This window comes from Carcharodon carcharias, chromosome 10 (genome assembly GCF_017639515.1).
Source record: "Carcharodon carcharias isolate sCarCar2 chromosome 10, sCarCar2.pri, whole genome shotgun sequence".
Lineage (NCBI taxonomy): Eukaryota > Metazoa > Chordata > Chondrichthyes > Lamniformes > Lamnidae > Carcharodon > Carcharodon carcharias.
The window spans coordinates 54,568,875-54,585,146 of NC_054476.1; the positions used below are offsets into that span (position 1 = coordinate 54,568,875).

Sequence of the window (16,272 nt, forward strand, 5' to 3'; positions counted from 1 at the left end):
CTCGGGGTTTTCTGCGCTCTTTCACACCCATGTTTGAAAGAGCGTACAACCTGACTCAGCCTACTCCCCCTGGCCGCACAGGGAGTGCTCAGGCTTCAGGGCGCGCATCACGCTGGGTGGGCCTTAATTGGCCCGCTCATGTAAAATGGCAGCACGTGCCCACTCCTGCTCAGTGCCCCCGTACGGGGAGAAAATTCTCCCCTAAGTATACATTTGAAAATGCAAATTATAGAGTTATACTGCAGGAGATGTAAAGTGGTTTTAGGCTGCATTGATATAAAACAGCTAATAACACTTGGGATGTTTTTAAACTAACACTCCTGTCAGATGTGTCCTAGCATTAAAATTGTAACTAAAGCCACAATTTTCCATTCCTGTTGGCAGCGGACATAATGGCAGGAGTGAGCGGACAAAATGGCAAGAAGGCCAGAAATCAGTTTCATGTCGGCATGGAATCACAGTGGGATCATCCGATGGTGTCAGCCATGCCAATCCTGCTGGAGGCTGACATGAACCCAATTTGCATCCCACTAATGGGATGCAAAGTAAGGCTGACTGGAATCGTCCCCCCATGCCTGATTTACCATTACGCTGGCAGGAAAACATGCTGGTCCAGAACATGTCTGGACAAGCTTGATGTGCAGAAATCTGGACTTACCTTTTGGGCCTTGTTCAGATTGTGGACATCCGAGGCGAAGAAGATGCTGGAGCCTGACAGTTTCTGGACCCTAGAGGAATACATGTATCACATGCTGGGTGGATTCTCATTGTCTAGAAAACAAGAAATTGTAATATTCTTCTTCTGGTAATAACCTTGGCATATTTTCTTATGTATTGGAAGTCAGGCTGTAATTGCATTAAGAGCTAGAGTGATGACAAGGGTTTAAAGTCAACAGTAAGAAGTGGTTTTGATAGATTAATGAACCAAGAGGAACTTCAATCAGAATTTTACATAAAGTAATAACAGGAATATTTTGAATTGAGCTGTTTTAGTTCAAAGGGGGATATATGTAGGTTGTAAAAGGTGTAAAGAAATGAGGTAAAGATAGGGTTGGTTTGTTTTTACAAGTCTAAGAGCTAAAGTAAAGAATGATTTAATCACTTCTGGGAAGAAAGCACTTCTGAAGAGACTGGTTGAAACAATAGAGAGATCAAAGGGAAGGAAACACATTTAAGGAAATACTGATGCCTATGTGAGGGGGTAGCTGGTCAGATCTCCCGATAGCTGGGCAGATCTCCCAGAAGACAGCAGGATAGGTAGGCAAAACTCCAAGAAGACAGTGTGAAGAAGGACAGCCCTGAAGACTCAGTTGCTGTCCGCTTCAGAAGACGCCCCAAAAAATAAAGGCACTGTGTGGTAAAAATTACTGGAACTCTCAAGATTCTAGAATCTATAAGGGTAGTTGCTGAACAGGAAAGGGGAGGGTTAGCTCTGAGGGTAGTTAAGATTTGTGGAACTGTTTTGAAGTACTGTTTACTATGTAAAACCATTCTTGTGTTTAAGTGTAATTGTGTTTTTTTTCCCTTTATTCTTTTAATAAATGTTTACTTTATTATAAAATCATCACAAGTAGTCAGAGACATTATTTTCTGATTTCAGAACCTCCCCTCAGACTATACAAATTGCAAAAACTGTTTTGGCAGCTGTTTCAAGTTTTCCGCTGGGATTTGGGCAGCTTGCCATCAGCCGTGCCATAACACTCATACATGTGGCTCCGTGGCAAAGCAGCTCTTGGAAGGTGGGAGGTCTCCATGCAGCAGCTTCGACTTTGTTGAGGATTCTGACCTTTACTGATTTTGCATGGGCTCGTACCAGGGGAAGGTGAGGTTGGTGGGGGGTCGGGGGAGGGGGGGGGGGGGGGGGGGGGGGGGGGGGGGGGGATGTGGGTGTTTGGGATGGTGAAGTTGGGGGACAAAGGTGTCAGAGGGGTGTGAGGTTGGGAGGGGGAAGGCGGGTGTCTGGGAGGAGGAGGGAATATGGGGCTGGAGGGTGTAAGGGGGGAGAATGCTGCAAGTGGGGAGGTAGGCGTAAAGGGGAGGAATGTGTTACAGAGGGAGTTCAGAGTGCGGAAGATGTCCTGGAGGGGAGGAAGGAGTTCAGGTGGGGAAGGTGTCCAGAGGGAGGAGGAAGTAAGGGCGGAGGAAGGAGTACATGTGGAGGAAGGAGTAATGGTGGAGGAGGGGGTAAGTGCAGGGTGCAATGTCCAGATGAAAGTGCAAGGGTGGGGTCTGTGGAGTCAATGACTGCCTCCTGGGGAGCGAACCCAGAGTGGGCATGGTAGGATGGAATGGTGAGTGTGAGAGGGGGAAGAAGGAGCCAGCAGTTTGGAAGGTGAGGGTGTGTCAGTACCAGTAGAAGGGCAGCAAGGGTAGCTGGTTGGAACATGGAGGCAAACATGGACCCTGGGAATGGAAAGGAGGAGACTGGGGAGGTCAATGTGGATTGGTTTGGAATTCTCAGCAAGGTAGGGAACGTGCACCTGGACATCCTAGAATGACAAGGGTTAGGTCTGTAGGGTAACAGTGGGGAGATGGAAGGTGATGCCGAGGGGGTGGACTGTGATGGGGGAAAAGGCTTGGGTAACTGGGGGTGGAGAAAGGATGGGGGAGCTGATCAGAAACTTAATGACGACCATGTTTCTTAAATTGAAAGTGAGTGGAGCCTCATGTTGGATGGGCACAGGTGCAGCATGGGAGTGCAATCAGTGGGTTAGTGGAGATGCAGGTCAGCTCAGATGAACAACTGAAAGAGAACCCCAGCAGGCAGCATTGAAAATGCTCAGGACAGTGAGATTGGTGTGATGAATGAAGACTCTCTGTGCATGGGAGAGCGCTTGCATGCGGTTCTGAAAGGCACTGGCACACATGCACTTCCGCCTCCAGAATCACCCATACTCCGGCTGCATGCAGCTGAACTTCTAGTCGGGGGGATGCAAGGAGAGGACTTGCAAAGCCTGTCAATAAAGCTGAAAGACAACATTACATGTTATTCAGTGAAAATGAATATATTTTCAGATTATAAAGTGCAAAATGTGCTCACCTTTACAACCCCTTGTGATCAGAATTTCTTAACTTTTCCAAGCCTAACACTTCTTCTAGGTGCTGCCTTGGCATCCACAGCAGGGGTGGAGACAGCCTGTGTACTGGTTGGCCCTGTTGTCTCTGATGACTTCAGTGTGCCTCCTTTGGAGAGTCGATGCCTTGAGGGCCCTGGCTTGCTTTGGCTGTCCTGCTGTGGGCCAGCTGCTCCCTCTGCAGTGAAAGAGGACGGGTTGAGGTGATCACAGACAAAGGGGACTCGGAAGGAGCAGACAGACACTGAGATTCCTGAGTGAATGGCTTAGGGGTGTCCAGTGGATGCTCCTCATCCCCTCAGGTGCCCAAAGGCCCCAGCCTGACTCCTTGAGGAGAGGGAGCACCTGGAGGGATGTTGAGGTGCCCCGTTTCCCTGTCACATTGACACTGCAGGAACTCATGCATGGCTACTGTGGTGGAGTACAGGTGTGCATACATCTCCACATTCTGCTGGACCAGGGTCGCCATGGCGTCCGCCAGCCTCCTCATGGAGACCTACATGCGAGCACATGTGGGCACCATCACGTTAGACAGCAAGTGGACACACTCCTCCAACTTGTTATCCATTCTGTTGAGGGCTACAAACAGCTCTGTGGGATGCTTTCCCGCCTTCTGCTGACTCTGCACGATGAGTTGGAAAGTAGCCAGATTGTGAACCCAAGCCTGCTCTAGATCCAGGTCCCACAGAGGTGTATCTCTGCATTGGTGGAGGGTGTGGGTAAGTGCTGTGATGGGTCTTCCAGGCTGCTTATTTCCAGCTGTTCAATGAAAGAATATCCTCTTGGCTGAAGGTGAGGTCTGGATAGAGCTGAGGGACTGACTGGCTGAGGGTGTCAGTTGCTTCATGGAGATGTGAGGATGTGTGGGAGAATTAGTGGTGTTGTCCCTTGAGATGTGAGATCCCTGTGGATGTGTGTTGGGTTTGGCGGTGTGTGTTGAGAGTGATGAGGTAGGAGGTAGTTGACTTACCATGGTGGGACGGATGAGAGCATTCATCCTCTTCCTACACTGGATGGCTGATCTCCTCAGTGCTCTGTTGGCACTAACCACTGCTCCCACCGCCTCCCAGGCCGGATTGGTAACTCTGGTGGACCTCCTGCGGCCACAGCAGGAGTAGAAGACATTGCGGTAGCCTTCCACTGCATCCTGCAGGCGCCCTAGAGAGGCATTACAAATTTAGGGGCTGCCGTCACCTTTGTTTTTGGGGCCATCTGTCGCCTGGAGCAGTCATGGTCTATAGACATGAAGTAGGCTGCGTGTGCATGTTAAATATGGCGCTTGGAGTGAGCAAGAACGGAGGTCACGGTGTGGCGGGCAAATCCAAGCCCTCCTGCCAGCGATCTGCCCTGTTTCCTGTGAACGCAATATGAAAGACATGGAACACACCCAGAAGAGGATGATAGGGAGGGAAAATCCGCCATTGCGGCCAAAGGTAGAGCATCTTTTTTCATGCCCGCTACCACACTGAGTGCAAATCTGGGATGATTCTGCCCCAAAAATGGGAAATAAATAAGCAGATCTCTGCAACATGGGAGAGAATGTATTGTAGGGAATGACAGCGTAACAAGGCTGGGACTCTCTGGCCCTGACGTGCCGGGACCCACAATGGGAGATTCAGCGGCCCAGTCGAATATCCATTCACTTTCAGTGCGAATGGATGATTCCAGCAGCAGGCAGGGCCGGAAAATCCCACCCTGAGTCTTTGGATTGTGCATTACAAATTTCAGTCTCTTATAGAGCTAACTCCTGCTGTTTCCCGAAGTAGGCATTTCTTCTTATTTTCATACACAGGATGTTGGTATTGCTAACAAAGCCAGCCTTTATTATCTATTGTTATGATCCCTGTGGAGACCAACAAACCAAAAGAACCAAATTTACTGAACTACCCCATCAAGAAAACCAATGGACAAGTTTTCATGTTTTTTATAACTTTTACTATAACAATTAAACCAAAGTGGTCATAAATTAAACATGAGTTAACAGACAAATTGTGGTCAATATAAACTATAAAATAAGCATTAAATGATAGTTAGATCTCACAATTTAGTGGGCATATAAGGCACTAATTTCAACCACAAAATCCTTCAAAGCTTGAATTTCCTCAGGTAGCATTCCAACTCCTTTTTTTCAATGATCTAACCACCATGCTTTTGTCTGACAACAGCTCCCAAACAACCTAAATCCCATGGGCATAGTCTTCACAACAACGGTACATTCTTCCAGAAGCTCCTCAGCTCTATTCACAATAGTCTTTATTGCATGGATCCACCAGAAACACCTTATTCCAAACCCTCAACAGCAACCTCGTGCACTCGCAGTATAACGGAATTTTATGGCATAGAAGGAGGCCATTCAGCCAACTGTGTCTGCACCGGCTCTCCAAATGAGCATTACGGCCTAGTGTCATTGCCCTGCCTTTTCCCCATAACACTGCTTATTGTTTCTATTCAAATAATCATCTAATGCCCTCTCAAATGCCTTGACTGAACGTGCCTCCACCATACTTCCAGGAAGTGCATTTCAGACCCGAACCACTCGTGTGTAAAGAAGTTTTTTCTCATGTCACACTTGCTTTTTTTGCAAATCACTTTAAATCTGTGCCTCTCGATTCTTTTACGAGCAGGAACAGTTTCTCCCCATCTACTCTGTCCAGGCCCCTCATTATTTTGAAAACTTTTATCAAGTCTCCTCTCAGCCTTCTCCTCTCCAAGGGAAGTAATCCTAACTTCTCCAATCTTTCCTCATAACTGAAGTGTCTCATCTCTGGAACCATTCTTGTAAACCTCTTCTGCACCCTCTCCAACGTGTACACATCCTTCCTATAGTGTGGTGCCCAGAACTGTACACAATGCTGCAGCTGAGGTCTAACGAGTATCTTATATAAATTCAGTATAACCTCTCTGCTCTTGTACTCTATGCCCCTATTTATAAAGCCTAGGATACTATATGCTTTATTGACTTCTCTCTCTACTCGCCCTGCCACCTTCAATGATCTATCCACATATACACCCAAGGCTTTCTGCTCCTGCACCCCCTTTCAAAATTTCACCCTTTATTTTATATTGTTTGTCCATGTTCTTCCTACCAAACTGCATCACCTCACACTTCTCCACAATGAACTTCAGCTGCCACCTATCTGCCCACCTGACTTGCACCCTCCTCAGCAGTTCACAACACTCCCAAGCTTTGTATCATCCATAAACTTTGAAATTGTCCCCTGTCCACCTAGATCTAGATCATTAATATATATCAGGAAAAGCAAGGGTCCCAATACCGACCGCGGGATCTCTACTACAAACCTTCCTCCAGCCTGAAAAATTTCCATTGACCATTACTCTCTGCTTCCGAGTTTTCAGCCAGTTTTGGATCCACATTGCTACTGTCCCTTTTATTCCATGACCAATAACTTTTCTCACAAGTCTGTTGTGTGGCACTGTATTAAATGCCTCTTGAAAGACCATGTTCGCCACATCAACAGCATTGCCCTCATCGACCTTTTCTGTTACCTCTTCAAAAAATTCCAGCAAGCCAGTTAAACATGAGTTCTCCTTTAGAAATCCATGCTGGCTCTTCCTTTTCAATTCATATTTTTCCATGTTCTAACCTGAATAGAATCTTGTCCACCACTGAAGTTAAACTGACTGGTCTGTAATTGATGGGCTTATCCTTACAAGTTTTTTTGAACAAGGGCATAATGTTTGCAATTCTCCAGCCTTCTGGCACCACCCCTGAGTCTATGGAAGACTGAAAGAGTCTGGCCAGTGCCCGCAATTTCTACTTTCGCTTCCTTCAATATCCTTGGATGCATCTCATCCGGTCCAGGTGCCTTTTCAGCTTTAAGTACCAACAGTCTATTCAACACTTCTTCCTTATCAATTTTGAAGCCTTCTAGCGACAGAGTTTCCGCATCTGTCACCATGGCCTGAGTAGCAACTACCTCCTTGCTAGAGGCGGATGCAATGTTTTCATTTAATACATCAGCCATGGCCCCTTTGTCCATTTGTAAATTTCCTTTTAGGTCCCTAATCAGCCCTACTCCTCCTTTCACCACTCTTTTACTAGTTATATGCCTATAGAAGATTTTAGGATTCCCCTTTATGTTAGCTGCCAGTCTTTTCTCATAATCCCTCTTCGCTTCTCTAATATGCTTTTTCACTCCCCTCTGAACCTTCTGTATTCCTCTTGCTTCTCAATTGTATTTTCTACCTGACACCTGTCATAAGCACACTTTTTCTTCTTTATCTTAATTTCTATCTCCTTTTTCATCCAGGAAGCACTGGATTTGTTTGCCCTACCTTTCCCTTTCAATGGAATATACCTTGACTGTGCTCGAACCAATTCTTTTTTGAAGGTAGCCCATTGTTCAGTTACAGCTTTTTCTGCCAATCTTTCGGTCCAGTTCAGAACAGTCCCAGCTCCGTTCTTGCCCCATCAAAATTGGCTCTCACCCAGTTAATTATTTTGACTCTGGATTGTCTATCATCCTTTTCTATCATCATCCTAAAATGTCCAATACAACGATCACTGTCTCCTAAATGTTCCCCACCACTGACACTTGATCTATTTGGCCCACCTTGTTTCTAAGAACCAGGTCCTACAGTGCATCTTTTCTTGTTAGATTGGACACATACTGCTGTAGGAAATTCTCCTGAACAGAATCTAGGAACTTCTGACTCTCACCGCCCTTTACACTATCACTGTCCCAGTCTACATTCAGGTATTTAAAGCCACCCATTAAAACTACTCCATTATGCTTGCATCTCTCTATAATTTCCCTGCAGGTTTGTCCTTCTATGTCCTTCTCACTATTTGGCGATCTATAGACTACACCGAGCAATATAATTGCACCCTTTTTGTTCCTTAGCTCTAGCCAAATTGATTCTCTCCTTGCAACCTCTGGGACCAGCAGTGCAGTGCTTCCCATCACCAATATTGCCACCTATCCTCCTTTCCTATCCTTTCTGAACACCTTATACCTGGAAATATTTAACGCCCAGTTCTGCCTGTCCTTTAGCCAGGTCTCTGTTATCGCCACAACATCATATTTCCATGTGGCAATCTGCACCTGTAACTCCCCAATCTTATGTACTGTACTCCCTGCATTCACATACATGCATAGTAACCCTGATATAGATTTTGTTACTTTTTCCCTTACCACAACTCTACTTATTAACTTACTATTCTCTATACTTGTGCTATCTGTCCCTCCCAGTATTTTGTGTACCCTGATATTCCTCTCTAATACTCTCTCCTGGTTCCCACGACCCTGCTGAGTTAGTTTAAAGTCCTCCCAACAGCACTAGGAAAATGACCCACAAGGAACTCAGCCCACCTCTGTTCAGGTGTAACCCGTACAACTTGTACAGGCACCATCTCCTCCAGAGCCAGCTCCAGTGTCCCAGGAATCCAAAGCCTTCCCTCCTGCACCATCTTTCCAACCACACATTCATCTGCCTTATTCCCCTAGTTCTGTACTCATTGGCACATGGCACTGGGACTAATCCAGAGATTACTACATTTGAGGTCCTGCTTGCTAATTTTCTACCTAGCTCCCTAAATTCTGATTGCAGGACCACATCCCCCTTCCTGCCTAAGTCATTGGTACCAATGTGGACCATGACCTCTGGCAGATCACCGTCCCCAGAAGGATGTCCTGCAGCCGCTCTGTGACATCCTTTACCCTGGCACCAGGGAGACAACATACCATCCTGGAGTCACGTCTATGGCCACAGAAACTCCTGTCTGCTCCCCCAAACAATGAATCCCCTATCACTATTGCACTTCCTTTCTTCTTCCTCCTCTCCTGTACAGCTGGCTATGGCCAGTGCTAGTCAATCAGTTCTTTTAAAATAACTAACCCTGTAGGAGTAACATTATTTTCCTTATCTCTGCTAGCCCACATCCAGCCTTCATGCTCCCTCTTTTCAACTACTCCATTGGGAGTTTTGAGCTCAGTTGGTTCTGTGTCTTTTATCTGGTTTCAACCAGCTTCAGTTTCCCCAGGAACCTCAAGTTTCAGTTTCAATTTTAGTTTCCCTAGAAACCTGAGGATTCAATTTCCCTTTCAGTCAGTGTATGATGTCAAAAATACAAAATTTGAAACCATCACATTACTCAATCTCTAGTTACCCTCAAGAACTTAGTGATGAACAGTCTCCTTGAATGCAGCTGAGTGGCTTGCTAGTTCATTTCAGAGGGCAATTAACAGTCAGCCAGATTGTTGTGCATCTGGAGTCACATTGCCAGATAGTCAGACAGAGAGGTGCATTGGTTCAACGGCATCGCTAGATTCCCCCAAGTGCAGGGTCACATCGACTGCATGCACGTAGCAATCAAGACTCCCACAATCCAGCCAGTGGTCTTTCTCAATTCAATGTTCAACCAGTCTGTGACCACCAAAAGTGGATCCGCAAGTGCACGCACAGTTTCCTGGAAGCAGCCACAATGCCCTCATAATTCAACAGTACCAGGTGCTTCAGCTATTCCACTCCCCACCACCACCCCAGCTGACTTCAGGGACAGATAATGCTTGACAATGCTCCTTACTAAAGCCATGGCTGCTCACACCTGTGAGGAACTCATGCACTGATGTGAAAGAGAGGGACAACACCTATCTGCCACCGGACTATCTAGCGACTGCCATTGGGCTACTGAAGATCCTCCTTTGCGAGGCACAGTTGTACCTCCCTGCTGACCTGAGAGGTACAGGACCTGGTGGAAACTCCAAGTGTCTCATTTCTCTCTCACATTGCCGCTGCTATATTGTGCTCAGTTGCCATGTGGCCAATGATTTCAGGGGTACTCATTAGTCTGGTGTTCAGCATGGACCTAGTCTTTCACAACCTTCCAAGTAACAGTGGCCTCGGCTGTTACAGCATCCATCAGCTATTCAAGGATGCCTGTGACGTGCTCACCAGCTTGTGACCTTGAATCTTAGCACCACTGCATACCACCAATATGAGAGCACCTGCGCTGATACAGGGGATTTTTGTGACAGTGCTCCCTCTGAGAATCCCTTCTCATTTTCAGAGGTGGCCAGCTGGCCCCTGACCTCTCTCACTCTCTGTACTACAGCATGACCCTGCATAAAAAATAGATACATTGAAGGGTTAAGGGCTTTACATTTCCTCATCCCAATTCCCCCTGTTGTGAAGCTCCAAGTGTCCAGTGGTTGACAGATGAGCACTGTGCCTTGTGTGTGCCAGATGCCGCCTTGTGCCCCTCGAACCATTCACTTATGCTCTTGGGTGAGCAGTCCTGTTTCACTGTCCTGAATAACGCAGCTGCCCTGCCATTTCCAAGGCCTCCTCTCCATTGGAATAGGGAAGCGGAGGTATGGCGTTGTTATGCCAGTCTTGGCCCTCTCCTTGTTGTGTTCTGTCTTCTCCTGCAAGCACAAGAAAGAGCACTTCTAGTTTCCCTACGAAGATAACCACAACATTTATGCTGGTAGCAGCCCAAATGTCCACAATTGGGTCACACCAATGCCTCGTGCATGAGGCCTTCTTGAAGGACCTTGTGGAGATCAGAATGACAGATGGGTGCCCCTCACTGAGATGAAGCCATACTTCTGACAGAACATGTTGCTACCTGACCCCTTTGCCACTGACTGGGTGGTCACTCCCTCTCCACCAAGCACAACCTCTCATGTTTCCACGTGCAAGCAGCAGAAGGACAAGAGATATGGAGCTTACCTTGGTGGACCTAAAGAGATCGCTGAGATGCTTGCGTCACTGGATCCAGGTCGTTTGTGTACCCCACAGCTGCTGACTGCCTCTGTGATCTCTGTCTAAGCTTGCTTGCTCGGACAGACTGGTCTTCTCTTCCTCCAGTCCCTGGGGAAGAGGACCTCCTGCCCCATGCCTTTACAGCTTGGTGGGAGGGAACCACAGAGTCGTGGGGCCACCCAGTTTGCTCTTTCTGACATTGAGGCTGCAGGCTTCCATTCAGCTCCTTGGAAGTGGGCAGCAGTCAGGTAGAGGCTCCTTGGCAGCATGCTCCACATGGATTCCTCCACAAAAGAGACCATGGCACACATACCCTCATGGATCTCCGCCAGATCCTCCTGCACATCCCACTGGACATCCAGCACCTGTCGCCTAATGGACGACTCCAGAGACTCATCATCTGCATTTGACTCAGCATTGTCCTGGTCTCCAACAGTCCTCCGACTTCCACCTGCACCTCAAGCATGTGTGGAGTGCCCTCACCGCTGTGCAGACATTCTAGCCGAAGATCTAACTCCCAACGAGATGCTGGTATCTGTGTTCAGAGAGCAGGTGTGATGCAAGTGCAGCTGAAGCCCAGCGGCCCTCTGGCGTCAGGCAGGGGCTCTTCAAGGTCCTGTAATAGACAGCCTGCTGGTGAATCTAAAGGAGAACAAAGACATGTTATCTATTTAAGTCATCACACTGGTGACACAATAGAGATATGCATTGTGGTGTCATCATCTTTCGATGAGCAATGGGGACTCCAGTTTTGAGGCTTCCATCAATCAAGAATATTTGCACCATCCAAAACTCTGTGCACTGCACTCTTACCTTCACCTGGCACCCCAGCCTCTCCATGACTGGTTGAACAAGGTACAGGGTGCCACTCCAACTCCAAGGTGTCCTGCTCAAATCTTGTCAGGATTTGTAGGTTTGGGGGGCCTCTGCCTATCCGTGACCTCTCAATGTTGTCATGGCTCATCTTCTCCCACGACTGGTGTCACTGAGGTGCAGTCATGAGGCATGTGGATAACACATTCAGAGAGGTGGTCACACATCAAGTTAGGGGCAAGCATGCAGATAGCAAATGGGTGACTGCCAGGTAGTCCAAGAGAAAAAGGCAGGTAGTGCAGTAGTCCCCAGAGGACCTGCTCACTAACCAGTTTTCCATTCTGGATATTGGTGAGGGTAATGGTTCCTTGGAAGGGTGTAGCAATGGCCAAGCTGTACAGGAGGGGAGGAAAAAGAGCAGAAGGACAGTACTGATAGGGAATTCTTTAGTTAGGGGAGCAGACAGGCATTTCTGCTGCTGTCAACGTGACTCCAGGATGGTTTATTGTACTCTCAGTGCCTTGTGCAAGTGAGTACAGAAATAGGATGATAAGACAGATGAATGCACGGCTGGAAAGATGGCACAGGAGGGAGGGCTGTAGATTCCTGGGACACTGGGACTGGCTCTGGCATAGATGGCACCTGTACAAGCTACACATCTGAATAGAGCCGGCACTGAGTTTCTTATTTTGTTGGTACTGTTGGGGAGGGTTTAAACTAACTCAGCAGGGGTGTGGGAACCAGGGGAGAGTATTAGAAAGTAATACCAGGGTGCATGGAATGCTGGGAACAGCAGAAAGCACTAAAATAGAGAATAGTAAGTTAATGGATGGAGTCGGAGTAAGGGAGCAAGTAATGAAGTCTAATTCAGGGTGACACTGCATGTATGTGAATTCACGGAGTATAGTTAATAAAATTGGGGAGTTACAGGCAAAGATTGCCTTGTGGGTTATGATGTTGTGGCGGTAATGGAGATCTGGCTTAAGGAAGGGCAGATCTGGGTGTTAAATATTCCTGGTTACAAAGTGTTCAGAAAAGATAGGAAAGGGGAAAAAAAGAGGAGAGGTGGCGTTTTTGGTTAAGGAGAGGATTGCAGTACTGGAGAAAGAGGATGTGTCAGAGGATTCAAAGACAGAATCAATTTGGCTAGAGCTAAGGAATAAGAAGAGTGCAATTACATTGTTCAGAGTAATGTACAGACCACCAGCTAGTGGGAAGGATATAGAGGAACAAACGTACAAGGAAATTACAGAGAGGTGTAAACATCATGGAATAGTTATAATGGGGGACTTTAATTACCCCATATATAGACTGGGATAGTGGTAGTGTAAGTGGCAGTGAGGGACATGCATTCCTAGATTGTGTTTAGGAGAATTTCCAACAGCAGTATGTGTCCAGTCCAACAAGAAAGGAGGCACCGCTAGAACTGGTTCTTGGGAATGAGGTGGGCCAAGTAGATCAAGTGACAGTGGGGGAAAATTTAGGGGACAGTGATTATTGTATCATATGGTTTAGTATTACGGTGGAAAAGGATATTGGTCAATCCAGAGTAAGAATAATCAACTGGCACAGAGCGGACTTCAACGGGGCAAGAACGGAGCTGGGCCGGATGGACTGGAGCATGGCTGGACAAGGAGAGATGCTTTGGGCACAGTCAAGGTATGTTCCCTCAGAAGGGGAAGGTAGGACAAACAAATCCAGAGCTTCCTGGATGTCAAAGGAGATAAAAATTAAGTTAAAGAAGAAAAATGTGCCTGCGCCAGGTGGCAAATACAATTGAGAACCAAGCTGAATACAGAAGGTTCAGAAGGGATGTGAAAAAGCACATACGAGAAGCAAAGAGGGATTATGAGAAAAGGCTGGCAGCTAACATAAAAGGAAATCCCAAAGTGTTCCACAAGAACATCGATAGTAAAAGGGTGGTAAAAGGAGGAATAGGGCTGATTAGGGACCAAAAAGGAGATTTACACATAGAGGCGGGAGGCATGGCTGAAGTGTTAAATGAATACTTTGCATCTGTCTTTACCTACAAGGTACATGCTACCCAGGCCATGGTGACAGAGGAGGAAACTCAGTCACAAGAAGGGTTTAAAATTGATAAGGAGGAGATATTGGTTAAGCTGTCGATACTTAAAGTTGGTAACACACCAGGACTGGATGAGATGCATCCAGAAATATTGAAGGAAGTGAGAGTGGAAATTGCAGAGGCACTGGCAAAACCCTTTCAACATTCCCTGGATTCAGGGGAGGTGCCAGAGGACTGGAAAATTGCAAATATTATGCCCTTGTTCAAAAAAGGTTGTAAAGATCTGCCCCACAATTTCAGGCCAGTCAGTTTAACTTCTGTGGTGGGGAAACATCTGGAAACAATTATTTGGGATAGAATTAATAGTCCCATGGAAAAATTTGGATCGATTCAGAAGAGCCAGCATGGATTTGTTAAGGGAAAATCCTGTCTAACTAATTTACTGGAGTTTTTTGAAGAGGTAACAGAGGGCAAGGTTGTTGATGTGGTATATGTGTACTTCCAAAAGGAGTTCGATACAATGCCACACAACAGACTTGTGAGGAAAATTGTAGATCATGGAATAAAAGGGGTAGTAGCAATATGGATACAAAATTGGCTGACGGATAGGTAACAGAGAGTAATGGTTAACGGGTATTTTTCAGGCTGGAAGAAGGTTTGTACTGGAGTTCTCCAGGAGTCGGTATTGGGACCCCTGCTCCTCCTGATATATATTAATGATCTAGACCTCGGTGTGCAGGGGACAACGTCAAAGTTTGCGGATGACAGAATTGTAAACTCTATTGTAATAGCAAATTGTAGAATTGTGTGAGGAGCACAGCATAGAACTTCAAAAGGACATTGACACATTGGTGGAGTAGGCAGATATGTGGCAGATAAAGTTCAATACCAAGAAGTATGAGATGGTACACTTTGGTACAGAGGACATGGAGATACAGTATAAAATAAAGGATACTATTCTAAAGGGTGTGCAGGGGCAGAGGGACCTGGGTGTATATGTACATAAGTCATAAACGTTGGCAGGACAGGTAGAGAGAGCTGTTTTTAAAGCATATAATATTCTAGGCTTCATTAATAGGGGCAGAGAATTCAAGAGCAGGAGATTATGATGAACTTATATAAGACACTAGTTAGACCTCAGCTGAAGTATTGTGTACAGTTCTGGGCACCACACTATAGGAAGGATGTGAATGCATTGGGGAGGGTGCAGAAGAGGTTTACGAGAATGGTTCCAGGGATGAGACTCTTCAGTTATGAGGAAAGATTGGAGAAGTTGGGACTGTTTTCCTTGGAGAGGAGAAGGCTGAGAGGAGACTTGACAGACGTTTTCAAAATAATAAGGGGCCTGTAGAGAGTAAATGGGGAGAAACTGTTCCTGCTTGTAAACAGATTGAGAACCAGAGGGCACAGTTTTAAAGTGTTTTGCAAAAGAAGCGAATGTGAGGAGAGAAAAAACTGTTTCATTCTGTGTCGCATGAGGCGGAGCATGTTTTTATATTACAGGAATTTTTAAAATTTATTTAATAAAAGCTTTAGGAAACCTCATCTTGCTCATGGATGAGGCTTCCTGAAAAACGTGAAGGTTGCTTAGCCTTTTCGCCTGTCTGCCAACCTTAAGATTGGACAAGGCAGCCTTACTAATTACATGAATTACTTTCTTAATGTAAGCCAACTCCAGCCAACTCCAGCACGTGCCCGCCGAACAAAATATCACAACTCAGTGCGATGATGTCGGGACACATGCTTGACGTTATCACGCATCATTTTCCACGTCGACATGTTGGGCCTGCCCCCGCATCCTGATTGAAAAATTCTACCCCTGGTAATTTACAGTGAGGAAAAGACATCCTGTGAATTGTAAATTGCCACAGGTTGCTTGCCAATTTATGCCAGTCTGCCATTAACTTTGTGAAAATAGCATTAGCCTCCCCATGATTTTACTATTTTTCCTTACTCAATTACTTCTTTGGTTAAATATAGGGGGAAAACACAACGACCAAAGCACGTTTGACGATTTTTTTTTCTCTTTTTCTTTTTTTTTTCTTTTTTCTATTTTTTTTCTATCTGATGATTTTAATGAAGTTGTTACATTTGCACATTAAATGCCAATTAAGCTCACCACAGAATGTTAATGCTAGTAATTAGTAGCATATAAGTGTTCTTTTAACATGACAATTTGTAATGACTGCCAATCACCCTCTCCTGCCCAAAAGGAACCAATTATAAGTGTGAAGTTTCATTTCTCAGGTTATGAGTTGTTTCAGGTGATTTTAAATGGATCCATTTTTAAAGTTTATAATTTTTTTCCTTTCTGTTCCCTTATATTTTTTACCTTAATCCAATCATTTCCTTCACATTCTTTCCCTTGCTGTACCTGATTTGACTTTGAATTCACCCACTCTGACTTATGCTCTTTCTTAGTCTTCCTATGTTTATTTCTCAATCCTTAAATCTCATCAGAATACAGTTTGTTCTATTGTTTACCAAGGTCCAAGATGCCCTATTTTCCTCAGTGTACCATTATCAGCTCCACTGCCAGCAATTTTGTTGGCAAAATTTAAAAAAAAACTTAAACATGCATAAACGAGTCTAACTAATGGGGCCTGCCACAAGGTGCCCTGCTTCAACAAA

General features: G+C 45.8%; 1 protein-coding gene across 1 annotated transcript in view; it reads left to right on the forward strand.

Moving 5' to 3' along the window:
- Nucleotides 1–2,384: 2,384 nt before the first annotated feature.
- Nucleotides 2,385–16,272, forward strand: part of otog (otogelin) — a 346,092-nt gene continuing 332,204 nt past the window's right edge. The window contains exons 1-2 of the mRNA XM_041196645.1: nucleotides 2,385–2,465; nucleotides 13,131–13,274. Coding sequence (XP_041052579.1) covers nucleotides 2,385–2,465; nucleotides 13,131–13,274 — 225 coding nt within the window. The remainder of the gene's footprint in view (nucleotides 2,466–13,130; nucleotides 13,275–16,272) is intronic.